This window comes from Annulohypoxylon maeteangense, assembly GCF_022496945.1.
Source record: "Annulohypoxylon maeteangense strain CBS 123835 unplaced genomic scaffold GGS22scaffold_10, whole genome shotgun sequence".
NCBI lineage: Eukaryota > Fungi > Ascomycota > Sordariomycetes > Xylariales > Hypoxylaceae > Annulohypoxylon > Annulohypoxylon maeteangense.
The window spans coordinates 1,074,091-1,087,130 of NW_025953257.1; the positions used below are offsets into that span (position 1 = coordinate 1,074,091).

Consider the following 13,040-nt stretch of genomic DNA (forward strand, 5'->3'; position numbering starts at 1 on the left):
CAAGCCACCAGCGCGTAAGCATGGAGATATCCAATTTGTACCTCAAATGAATGTACTTGATACCTCATAGATAGAATTACAGTTGTGGTTTATCGTAGATGTAGGTAGAAATAAGATCATATGACCAAAATAACTTCTTGACATGCAAACCAGCAAGTAGTGTTGTTTGCTTATCGCCGGCACTTCATTCCCGGCATCATGTGTCTTTATTTTAAGTATACAGTCAGATATCTCTATTTCTAAGCATAGAATCGTCTTAGTAACTCCATTGAGAATCTTACTTGAATATAAACCACAATGCTCAAACCTAGCGTGGTTATGATCCGATATAAAACGGCTTCATATGTTAAGGCGGTGTCTAACCAGGTAACTTAAACCATCACCGGTTTGTTTCCAGCTTAGTAGGTATCGATAGATTCCACTAGAGAACTCCATGTCAATATTACATGACTAAAAGTTGATAATTAGAAGAGTTATTGATAGGTAACTCATGGTTTAATTGGTATATTTGTGGAAAGCTTCAAATCTATTACTAAGAGATATTCTAATGGAGATAGTTACCACATGTTCCGAGTTTCATGAACCATTTAGTTATGCAATCTGACAAACATCTTTCACTTTCATAATTGAGATTTCGGACCTAAGAAAGCAAGGCTTTAACTATGCATTCACGTCTTACCGGCTATTCGGACGTCATTGTTGTACATGTTGGTAGCATTGCCACCACGGAGGGGGCGACTGCTACGTTCCACAGACGCTTCTACCGCACGACATCGGCGAGTTCAAGGTTGAGTTATTGATAATTGTCGACCTATGGTTCATGAGTCCTTTCTCCCGGATCTGCTTGATTTGGAACGTGCCACAGCCGTATCATCGATCATGGGCGGGCAGTCGGCGCATTGGCCATCCGGGGGCCATTGTTGGCTGCATAATTTCTATGTTAGAAAACAAAAACGGCTGCAAGAGATGGCGAGCATGAGACAGGGGACGTGGCCGGTTACCACATGGAGGTGGAGGAAGCGAAAAGTCTCCGACTGGACTTCAAAGGGAAATAGAGAGAGAGGAGAGACGGTCGGAGTACGCTGTAGTTAAAAAAGTTCCCGGCAGGCGGGTGCAATATATACGAAGGTTAGAGGGTTCCCTTGTAATATTCATGCTTCCATGACTCCTGGAATTGTCCTACCAGTCCTACCAGCCTGCCAGCCTATATCTCGTCGCACCATAGCTGAATTTTCCCGGTTTTATGAAGCCCCCGGTTTCTTGTTTCGTAAAAGCACGTGTCTATCGCGCACGGCTTGCCGAGAATGGTACAATACATAGCATTAGCTACCCGAAGGAATCCCCGTCGCCGTCGGGAGCGATATGTCACTTTTTTCTTTACCCTGTCAGGTCTGTATATGGCCTGTATGAACCACTTTTTTTACTCCATTCGTTCCCAGCGAACGGTCTGACACGGGTCTCAATAAAGTGAAGAGACCCCACCAGGTTCAGTGTTGATTCTAGTTGATTGGATGAAACGGGCGCCAACAGCTAGGATCTTACTCGAGATCCGGGGTCATCGTCAGCAGAGCTACGCATTTGGTCGACAATTTTCCTAAAAGAACTTAGAGAACCGAGCTGTCTTTTCTTGCTGTCCCGCGCGATGCGGGACAACCCGCTTCTTCGTCTCGTCTCCGCGGCGCCCCTTTCCTCCTTCTGGTCTGATTGATTGGTTCGGCGCTTGGCAAATTGACCGCTGCTAGCTCCACGACTCCATATCCTTCTTTTCATTCGTGTTACTTCGCCGATTTTTCGCATGATTCCCGTTTTCAATTCGAAATCCACGATACCGCGAGAAATGGCTGAGTCGACAGCGAAAGCAAAATCACCGTCCCCGGAAGCGACAACATCAGCAGCGGCAGCAGGAACATCAGCGACAGGAACAGCAGCAGCAGCGACAACTTCGCCTAAATCTCCAAAATCACCAGCGTCACCTCATAGTCACTCGTCAGGAGCAGATGTGACGGGTGAAGCGATTGGAACCGAACAGACAATACAAGCCGTATGCATATCTTGAGTCGACCTTTATAAATATCTTCAATTTCAGCGCTGACACTCACTAGGCCGACAATCTGGACGAAGATGACGATGACGGCGGGTCGGCACTTGGTAGTGACATGTAAATTGACTAGCCGCTCCACATCTTGCGATATTGAGACTAGCTAACCTGTCGCAAAGACAATCTTCAACCGGCTCATTGACCGAGAGTATCTACAACTACCGTGTGCTACACGGCCGCACGTTTAATGCGCCCAAGACAACCGAATACTGGGCGCCGAACGACGAACAGCAGAATGAGGGCCTTGATCTGCTCCACAATTGCCTTCTGATGGCCTTGGGCGATAGACTGTTTCTCCCGCCGATCGACGACAACCCGCAGAAGGTGCTCGATGTCGGCACGGGAACTGGAATATGGGCGATGTGAGTGTTGCGAAATATTTTGCGCCCGACGCTATCTCGACCTAGCCGCTGACGAGGGGAATTCTAGCGATTTTGCAGACATGTATCCCGGTGCGGAAGTAATAGGGACGGATATCAGCCCTATACAACCGGTTTGGACACCACCTAATGTTAAGTTCGAGATCGACGACTGCCTCCTCGAGTGGACATGGCCTGAGAACCACTTCGACTTCGTCCACATTAGAGCCTTATACGGTAAGTCCGCCTTATCCCCGTGGCTCAGCTGACTTCTATGAAGGAGATGTCCTCTAACATATCTGCATTAACATAGGCAGCATCCCCGACTGGGGTGAGCTTTACGGCAAGGCCTTTAAGCATCTTAAGCCCGGCTGCTGGCTTCAAGATCTCGAGATGGATGTGCGCATACAAACGGACCACGTTCACATCCCGGATGACCACATCTTCGAAGAGTGGTCGCGCGCGTTCATCGAGGCGGGTGATAAGAACGGGCGCACGTTCGGCATTTCGCGCGACCACATGATGCGCGACACGATGATCGCAGCCGGCTTCGTCGATGTCCAAGAGGTTAAGCTCAAAGTGCCGTGTCACGGATGGCCGCGTGACCCTAAGCTGCAGCAGGCGGGTCTGCTTCTATACGCCATGCTGGATCAGAGCATCGAGGGTTTCTGCCTGTACCTGTTTACTAAGATGCTGGGCTGGTCTGTCGAGGAGGTTCTCGTGTTCGTGGCTAGGTTCCGCAACGAGATGAAGAAGAAGAGCAACTGCGGCTGGATTCTTACGTGAGTGCCAACCGTAGACTTTCCCTTTCCCTTTCCCCCCTTTCTTTCATAGGATCAGTAGAGTGCTCGTTTGATATTTGAATTTGCTGACGGTTTATTTAGGACTGTGGCATATGGTCGCAAACCCGAGGTAGGAGAAACGTAACATTGAAATCGCAGCTGTGGCGCACATCGTATTAGCAATGGAGCAAGGCGCCTAGAGTCAAGGTTGTCGATACGAACCTTTCGTTGATACGCTTTTACGTTTTATCATATTAAAGCATAGCATTCGCTAATGACCGTGGGAATTGGCATGAAGATGAAGTCCATCGGAAAAACTAATGCATACATCCAAATGTTATTAAGCCAAACATCTGATTCTAGGTTTACCCCTGAGTCACACACTCCTGAACCTTCCTTTCTTCTCCACTTATCCTCCGCAAGAGGCAAACAGACATCATCATGATGAACCTAGTGTTCCAGTTTAAAGCATATTCGAACATTCGGCTTACAAACTAAATGAGTACCTAGTACATAAGTATCTACCTACATATGTATTTATGTAGGTAGCTAATAATAGAAATCCCAGCAGACTTCCCGACTTCACGATGGCTGAGGGGGATGAAGAAAGTTCAATGCTCCGTACCTTGACCCGAAATACACCAAGAACATTGCTGAGACTGTGCCAGCGATCATGTCAAATATGCCATGGTCGGATTTCTGGCACGAATAATCATAGTCCGTATAAGCTACAAGCCCCTTCCAGGTACTATACCACATCACCAATCCCAATACATTGGCCTCTAGCAATTGCATTCTGCTCCACCGTGCTTCAGCCATGTGATCTGTTACTTATTAGGTACGCGTGAGTGTAGGATCCTGACCTATTGTAGACCTTTAGATGTGGCATTTCGCCGCGATATTTATGCCCAGTAAGCTCTTTGTCCCTCTCCTAACACCCAACATACCTAGACCCTGAATGTTTGAGAAGTATTAATATGATACTGATTTATAGGTACCCAACTTCAGTGTCATCACAAACAAAACGAGGAAATAAATAAATTTCTCAAGTTGATAGCATGGTTTAGGGTAGGGTATCTTCTACATGAATACCTTCTAGGTACCTAAGCAGAGAAGTCGTATTCCGGTTGGGCGAACCAGGCAGCCCAAGTCAACCTATAGCATAGCTACCTAATAAATGTTAATAAGGCGGCAATGCTACCACTTCTCACGTTCGACCATGGCGGTTGCAACACAGTCACGCTGCCCTGGGAGTTGTGACAGTCTGTGCAAAAAGGACACAATTTAGACCCAGATAGGTATTTTTAGTATCGCTATCGATATCATATCAGCACACTACCCTTCGAGGCCAATTCTACAGACGATTCGTTGTTACTGTTGGTAGTTATGTCGTCTACAAATCTGATTTTGCGGATCGCAATCGCGAGCTCGGAGTACGGGTCAAATCGGCATGTACTGAATGCGGAAACTGCTGTGGGATTGAACGATCTATGAGATGCCGCCATATTTTCGGGAAATTGAAAAGTCTTCAAAGAGAAGTTGGGGTGATATTCACGGTATGCTTCCAATACCACAAATGCAGGAGAGTCTATACGAAACTCCCCTGCCGCACTCATTCCCTTAGAAGATGAGGTAAGAAGAAACCCAAATAGATGCCATATACAGCATTCATTCCGTCATGAGACAGTCGCCTGGCGCCCCGTTGTCTTTCTTTGCCACGCCATGGATGTCAAAAACAACAGCATATAAAGCAACCTTATCTTCGATCATCGAGAGGGTGTCGGCGATAGTGAAATTGAAAGTAAATGATTCGCACACGCACAGCTCTAAAAAGAAATATGAGTCTATCACTCATAAAGTTGTCTTCAGGGGACCGCTCTGTTGGCTCAAATATATTATACGATAACTAGATGAATTCTTGGAAGATGTCCTAGCCTCCTCTAGATTACCTGCCTAGGGATTGGGCGAGAATTTGATATAATATGAAAGAGAAAATGCTAAAACTGCTTATAATGATAATATATTCCATATAATAAGTATTCTAGACGATGACTTGAGGAACATTGCTCTGACTTTGTCGATTTGTCCCATCGCAGTACCACGAGCCGCTATATTATGAATCTCCTTCCTACCTACCTCTAGGAGCTAGAGAAATGTCAGGGAGATAAAAGTCTGATGGGATCTAGATGTTGTTCTGAGCCCGCTGTCGGCTTGAAACCAAGAATAGTAAATAGTTGGTTTTTAATCTAAGTATTAACTATCTAAGTAACTTTAATGAAAATAAAAGAGCAGTCGGTTTCACAGGCCCTGCTTAAAATGAATGGCTATTTCTAATGAACGTGCGTTATTACGGTCAACCTGCTGCCCGTCACCTGCGTCTATTTTAACTTGGAGTGACACGCTGCCTGGGTAGGACAGAATTCCAAAATGTGAATTTGTCGAGTGATACAACTTTCAAGCCTTATTCCCTTCCTTTATTGCTATTTTTCCTTTTTGGGGAAGCCGGAGCATCCGGGATGGGAGCATAGGATCTAGGTCCACGGCGACCGAGAAATATGCTCCAACAAGCAGTTGAACAGTATGGGTGGTATCAAGCCTCGACTGTATCTCTGCAGGCTCTGTCACTGTGGGCAACTGCTGTATCAGGCGAAATAGATCACGTTTGGTAAAACCTCTCGGCCTTGTGTTGGGACTGTTGGGGATATTCCATTCTTCTTACTACTGTAATTCCTACCTAAGTACCTAGTTTCCATATTGAAAATATTCCCATCCAAGGCGCCTGTGGTGTTGATCTACGACGTAACTTGTGTCCACTTCGATAGGTACATGTCGATATCAATATGACCCCAAGGAAGCGGCTAGGGGCAGTAATGTGATATGCCAGGCCGCGTAAGAGATACACGGCGGATAGTTATTATACAGTGGGATCTAAATACGCCACAGGCTAACCGATAGGACACGAGACTTGATGATGCTGCGGACCAGCAAATCCGCTCAGGCATGGAAAAGAAAAAAACAGAAACAAGCATAATGTCGTGTAACTCCATCGTATATTAAGCTGCAGAGCGAGAGAGTGGGTGGCGTAACTCGTTCCTAACTGCCGATCACTGAATGCGTACTGATCCGGAGCATCTGACGCTCGTAGTTCAGATGATAATCCTCGTTTAAGATTGAGGGTCACAGCCAGAATTGGAAGTTCGTTTTCTCGTAATTAACCTGCCATTGGTTAAAAGACGTGTCCTGCAGTTACACGCCGGATAGCTCGAGAGCGGGGAGCTGATCTCATCTAGTTGCAACACAACTTCCCCAGCTCTCAAATCTCCAACCTGCGAGGTCGGATAGGTTTGAAATAGCTTACATCATTACCTCCTTTACTTCCTTGACCTACCTCCTACACGATAGCCCCCACTGAGTGAGTTTCACTCACATTATTCCCTAAACGGTCTCTCGGACCTTCGCCTTTCCAGCAAGACCAATTACGATAATTCGGTAACTTACTGAGAACGCCTGGCTCCCTATCAAGCTGCCAGTAGATAGTACAGATGGGTATGGGCATGCGAACACCGCCTGCTCATTTGAAGATGTATCGTAGTACCATGGCTACGATATCATGAACATCATAATGTGAAGTTCTTTGAGTCGTCGACTTTGACGCTGTGTCCCACAAGATGTTATCAAGATTATATTGAGCCGAATAGCTCGGGATCTTCAGATTCTTCGGCATCGTCAATTTCCTCGCTGCTTTGATGACCCTGGGGATCTGTCGAGGCGCCTTCTTTCGCATTAGGCATGAGATCCGTATCACTATCGTCAAAAATTTTCTGCAGCTCTTGTATATCTTTTGACATTTGTTCATCCTCCGTACTGCAGGAATTAACAAAAGCGGTTTCGATATCAGGTAAGTCTTCGTCGTCATCACTGATAAAGCCGTTAGAATCCCACTCTGAGTCATCGCTTATCTCTACGACGGCCTGTTTGGGTTGGGCGACACTCGCTCGAGATTGGGTGGCGGCATTTGAAGAAGGCTGGAGAGTGGGCGGCTCAGTGCTTTTCTGTGCGGCGCTTTCGTTCTGAGAAGGACCTGGAGGTTTAAAATTCCTGTTAGGTGACGACTTGATCATGTAATATTTTGATTTTTCTATCTCGGCTGAAGGAAGATATTTTTCCTTTCTCTGCCACCATGAGGCTATTATGGCGCCTTGTATATTCCAGTGTTTTTCGGCTTCGCGATAGGTAGCGGGGCGATAAATAATGTGGTCCTTGCACTGTTTTAATTCTCGCAGTTGTTCTTCCGGGATAGGTTTTTGACCTGACTTTAGACGAGGTGTAGGAGGTTGACCAAACTCGTTCCTACGGGTATCTGCGACGCGATGATTTACCAACCACAATAACACATCTATTTTTCGTTTCTTCGGATATCTATTGTTGTGACGGACAGATTGAACGGGGGGGACTCGGAGATCGCATCGTGTACGGCGCGTGCCGGGAAAAGGCTTCGGACCTCGTTTAACACCGGACCGAGGTCTACTCCAAGGCATTGCGAATAATTGGGATACTTCCGAATTTACAAAATGATCACATATATATTTCTAGTAAGTATAATGTCGTTATTCTTTAGTAATCTCGGAAACTCGAATATTTAGGTTGTGTCGTGCTCGTTGGAATGATCGGTCCGCTGATGATGTGACGGATGATGGGAAGGATGGGTTTGATAGAACGGAAGTTGATTTAGGAAGAGTTAATTGGCTAATAAACTCTCAGCTAATTGTTCTAGATTACACCTCTGATAGGTTATTACTGGCTGACTACTAACCGACTAGTAAGGACGAATTTCCCGTTCCAATAAGCGCTAAGCTAAATTGGGTCTAGATAGATCTGGACCTGCCCTATCAGGTCTCTCTATGAAAGCCCTATCAAGCCTTATTCTCTTTTAATGTTCCTCATTAACACCTATATTAATACCACCGAACCCTTTTTTTGCCCTCCTTCGAAGCAACCTTTGTCGTTCTATCGTCGCATTGCAGATGTAGACGGGAACCTCTTACCCTCTCTGATTGACGACGATTCGCAATCAAGCTTTTCTACCGGTCTTCCCTAGGTGGTGTCGCAATCAATGGAACTGACTGGTACTACGTCAAAAGGGGCGCGTGATGGCGATTGCGGCTACAAACGCCGCTCAGGTTGTCTTCTAGAAGCAATCCCCTGTTTCTGTGATCGATTTGGTTGGAGCATGGCAAGTGATGGGAGAATTTTGTTGACCAATCCTGTCAGGGGCAATGTCCAAATATTGTAACCGCAGATCTCCAACGCACCCGAGGTGCTATTACGTGCTACGTAGTAAGGGTACCTACTGCGAGCTATGAACGGTACGAAATGGTGTGTTGCAACAAGGCCTTGCATACTGGCATATCAGAATCGACACTACACTCGACTGAATGGATCACAGCGGTGAGATGAGGCCGAATTTCATGATGATGAGGCGCTATCGACAAATTGGACTGCACTGATTGATCATTCTACAGTCGCAGTCTCGATAAACAGGCTAATCTCGATCTACTACGAGAGGCAGAGCGGAGGGTTGGATCGCCCGTTTTTCCCTAGTTAGACCATTGAATTGTCAAGCTGGACAACAGGAAGTGCGCGTCCCAACTCGAGCCTGCATGGGCGCTCGAACAGCTCGACAGCTCGAGTCGGCCATCACATTGGTCGCCGCTGTGTAAATCGACTCAATGTCGTACAGAGGCCGCATGGTCGATCAAACCTGTCGAGGACCAAAAGTGCCGGTCGTCGGATACAGTTAAGTCTTTTTCATGTCTTTTGATGCAACCACTCATCCTCCCCCCTTTCGGCATGAGACGATCGTTGATCACAGTCAATCATATATGTATGGACCTGGGGGAAAAGCCTGGGGGTTAAAATTTTTTGGCGCATATTGAGTTGCGGTCAGAGATTCCCCCTGGCTGCCCTAGCTGCCCTGACTGCGATTACCATTGTCACTTTATTAGCGCAACAGCAGAAAAAAGCCGAACTTGGAAGTTGGTCAAAGTCAAGTTTCTATCAAATAAGAAGCTTCGAAGTATATATTTTCGGACCTCACTAAGTGGGTCAACACCCTTCTCTTTGTACCTGACGTACAGATATACATGCAGGTACCTAGGTACGTAAGGCATTCAATAGGTACATTTCAGGTATATTTCATGTCGGTCGGCAGCATTGTGGTTGTGCTGGTCGCTACATAAAGACCGAGATGGGTTACGGCAGGTTGATTTATCTATGCAAGTTCTCATGATTCTAATGGCTCCAATTCTGTGATACTGCGCGCCATCCTGTTGCGTTTCTTTTTTTGTCCTCGATATCGCAACTTTCTTCATCCTTCATCTCCAACTCAGCTCTTCCTTATAGATGTCGGTCGGTCAAGTCTGTCGAACGCATATATTGAATCACAACCCGGCATTTCGTAGATGTAACTCAGTTCAACAGTCTCGTAATAGTTTGATGCTTAATTGTATTCTTGCGCTATACGTCATTCAGTAGGCATAGATAGCGCATAGCCTTCAAAGTATCTATACAGGCATGGGTACATGTCTTATGAACGAACTCTGTCACATGCTCCATAATTTTCTAACTGCGGTAAGTGGCGGGGCCACGCAGAGTTTGAGTTTACTTGCCCGTGGCTAGTAGATTTTACTCTAATTCACACACACAACCCCATCAAATTCTCAATTTTATCCTCTCTTTTTTCCCACTCACCCTCAAAACAAACACTACAGTACCGTACCATTACTCTAGCCTACTTACGTCCCTCGGGAAATCAACATCCAGCGTACCATCAACATACTTGGTATATCACAGATTTCTATAAAGACCCATCAAGTCTTTTCGCAAACGAACACACATTTGGCATCACCCAGCTAGCTTGTTGATTACGAGTCACAAAGCTCCCCATAAAATACCGCCTCGACTTGCCTTTGGTCTTCTCAAAGGCATATAAGCTACCACGGCTTCCGCGGCCGTGAGCTTCGTATCTGATCAAGATTTCAGTCTGCGAAAGACTTTCCATATTATCAACTCCCGACCTCCACCGCCTACTTCTGCTGAAGTCGCCTAAAGAGAAACGAACGCCCCTCTTGCTCGATAGCACCCCCAAACTGAACCAATTTCTCCCCCCAACCCACCAGCTGCCGCATAGGACGAGTTCTAAGGTTCTTCCTCTAATTGAGGGAGAGTCGAGGAGACCTCGTCAGATCGCTTCGGGATCAGGAAGCTACCGTTTTCGACCCCCCTAACACCCATTCGGAGGAACACGTTCCCAGGACTATTCTACTTATAAGTCTATCTATCCTTTGGTCTAGATAGAATTTATACTCCCACTGGAGCTCCCTGTGAAATCCGATATTTACGGACCTACAACACGAAGTTATCATTCCCCATCAATATCCTTCATCAAAACGAGGGATATGGTTATGGCAACAGCTGCCGTTGATCGCTTTGCACCGACTCATTTTGACAATAATCATATTCTTGTCAAAAAGAATTACTTTTATGATCATCATCACCAACACAATGGCGCTGTGATCGCTAAACAGTTGATTGGCGATGCTCTTCGCCAACGCGTTGAGAACATTGACCATGAGTCTTGTGAACCAGGGGATGAGGATACCTTTTTCGTGGGCGATCTTGGCGAGGTCTACCGCCAGCATATGAGATGGAAGAAGAATCTTCCTCGCGTAAAGCCATTCTACGGTAAGTCGCATTGAATTCACTTTTAACTATCTCAGAGCTAACATCTTATCATAGCTGTCAAGTGCAACCCGGACCCTAAGGTCATTCAGCTTCTTGCTGGATTAGGTACCGGCTTCGACTGTGCCTCGAAGTCCGAGATTGAGCAGGTCCTGAACTTGGGCGTCGATCCGTCTCGCATCATCTATGCTCAGCCATGCAAGACCAACTCTTACGTGCGCTATGTCGCCAACCAGGGCGTCAAGCAGATGACTTTTGACAATGCCGACGAACTGCGCAAAATTGCTAAGCTCTTCCCCGATGCCGAGCTCTTCTTGCGCATTTTGACGGATGACTCATCGAGCTTATGCCGCCTTAGCCTAAAGTTTGGCGCCTCTCTCGACTCCACTAATGATCTCTTGGTCCTTGCCAAAGAACTCGGCCTGAATGTTGTTGGTGTGAGTTTCCACGTGGGTTCGGGGGCATCCGATCCTCTCGCTTTTCTCAAGGCTGTTCGGGATGCCGAGCATGTCTTCAAGCAAGCCTACTCTCATGGCTTCGACATGAAAACCCTCGACGTTGGTGGCGGATTTAGTGGCGATACCTTTGAAGACATGGCCATCGTTCTACGTGAGGCTTTGGACGAGTATTTCCCATCGCACATCAATATCATTGCCGAGCCCGGTCGGTACTACGTTTCCTCGGCTTTCACCATTGCCTGCAACGTCATAGCCCGCCGCACGATTGATAACCCAGCTACGGGCGAGACTAGCTACATGACCTATCTTAACGATGGCTTATATGGAAACTTCAGTAGCATCATGTTCGATCACCAACACCCTGTTGCGAAGGTGTTACGATCGGGCAAGCGGACCTACTACAACACTGCTCTGTCTAACAGTTTGCCCGAGGGTGTCAGCGCCGGTACTGAATACTCTATCTGGGGCCCAACCTGCGATGGCATTGATCGCATTACTGAGAGCATCCGTTTTACCCATGAGCTTGATGTGGGTGACTGGTTGTACTTTGAAGACATGGGTGCGTACACCAAGTGCTCTGCCACCAAGTTCAATGGTTTTAGCGACAGTCATGACGTCATTTACGTCTGTAGTGAACTAGGTGCGAGGGCTCTTATGGGCCTTTAGTGTACTAGGATTCATGAGATGAACTCCTAGCTCACGAGGCAGAGACTTGTTGAGGTTATGTTTCGGTATCTTTCTTAGAAAATAGATTTAATGACGGCTCAATCATCGTCATCCCGGAAGGGGGCCATCTTTCTTTCGATACTTTGGTTATAGAATTGGATTACCTGGCTAAGAGGCTGGTAGATATAGAAAAAGAAAAGAATAAATTATAATAGCGAGGCAACTTTCATTAATAATACCTTCCTACTCATAACTTATGCACTGAATGAAACTGTGAAGTCACGTCTACAGCCCGTTGGTTATTCATAAAAAAAAAGATATCTACCTTATCTAATTTCCAACCTGTTCCTTCTAAATTTTATAACTTCAGGTTAGTATAGCACGAAATTTGCGATAGTTGGAGTTAAAGGGCATTCTGTTACTATCTTCCCTATTCATTTGACAGGCTCTCATACGCTGTACATAGTAAGGGGAAGCGAATATGAGTCAAGTTCGGTTGACCCCCTTACATTGCGTCCGTAATGTTTAAAATCTTGAGCATGAAAACAAAATCACAGTATGACAGGAAACTATCTTTAAATTGGTTGGGTCGTCTAGAGATATGAAGCAAACACTGAGACATGAAATTCAATTGTTTTGGTTTGGCTCTTTCCTCGCTTCCACGCAGCAATGTCCACGTAAAGTTACACCTGACTCCTTTATTACGAGCACACCTGGCACTCACGTACATGCATAGGTGATAGTAAGGTGTTTAAAAGAGGCATCCACACTCTAAAGATACTAAGGCAACAGCCCATCTACTTACCTACCTGGGTACCTTGTTTCCTAAACTTACCTGAATATTCGATCTCAAATCATACCTAGGTACGTTTCAATCATTCTTCTCAAAAGCTCACAAATCCAACCCTTTCATATCCTCTTCAACTACAACTCGCCT

General features: G+C 46.1%; 3 protein-coding genes across 3 annotated transcripts; 2 read left to right on the forward strand and 1 right to left on the reverse strand.

Annotated features, from left to right (window-relative positions):
• Positions 1-1,837: 1,837 nt before the first annotated feature.
• On the forward strand, positions 1,838-3,384 carry GGS22DRAFT_189499 (S-adenosyl-L-methionine-dependent methyltransferase; the record flags this gene model as incomplete). The annotated part of the gene is made up of 6 exons (XM_047964860.1): positions 1,838-2,041; positions 2,103-2,158; positions 2,218-2,460; positions 2,528-2,694; positions 2,771-3,239; positions 3,342-3,384. 6 exons carry the CDS (start codon positions 1,838-1,840, stop codon positions 3,382-3,384), a joined length of 1,182 nt encoding a protein of 393 aa, XP_047818204.1.
• A 3,218-nt stretch (positions 3,385-6,602) lies between these two features.
• Positions 6,603-7,938, reverse strand: GGS22DRAFT_22539 (uncharacterized protein). Its single transcript, XM_047966530.1, has one exon. It carries the CDS (start codon positions 7,775-7,777, stop codon positions 6,920-6,922), a length of 858 nt encoding a protein of 285 aa, XP_047818205.1. The 5' UTR covers positions 7,778-7,938; the 3' UTR covers positions 6,603-6,919.
• Positions 7,939-10,696: 2,758 nt separating this feature from the next.
• Positions 10,697-12,103, forward strand: GGS22DRAFT_180306 (pyridoxal-dependent decarboxylase; the record flags this gene model as incomplete). Its single annotated transcript, XM_047963753.1, has 2 exons — positions 10,697-10,982; positions 11,037-12,103. 2 exons carry the CDS (start codon positions 10,697-10,699, stop codon positions 12,101-12,103), a joined length of 1,353 nt encoding a protein of 450 aa, XP_047818206.1.
• Between the last annotated feature and the right edge of the window lie 937 nt (positions 12,104-13,040).

Excerpts from the sequence above, each read along its gene's own strand:
- GGS22DRAFT_22539 (XM_047966530.1), bottom strand. The coding sequence starts at position 7,777 with ATGCCTTGGAGTAGACCTCGGTCCGGTGTTAAACGAGGTCCGAAGCCT.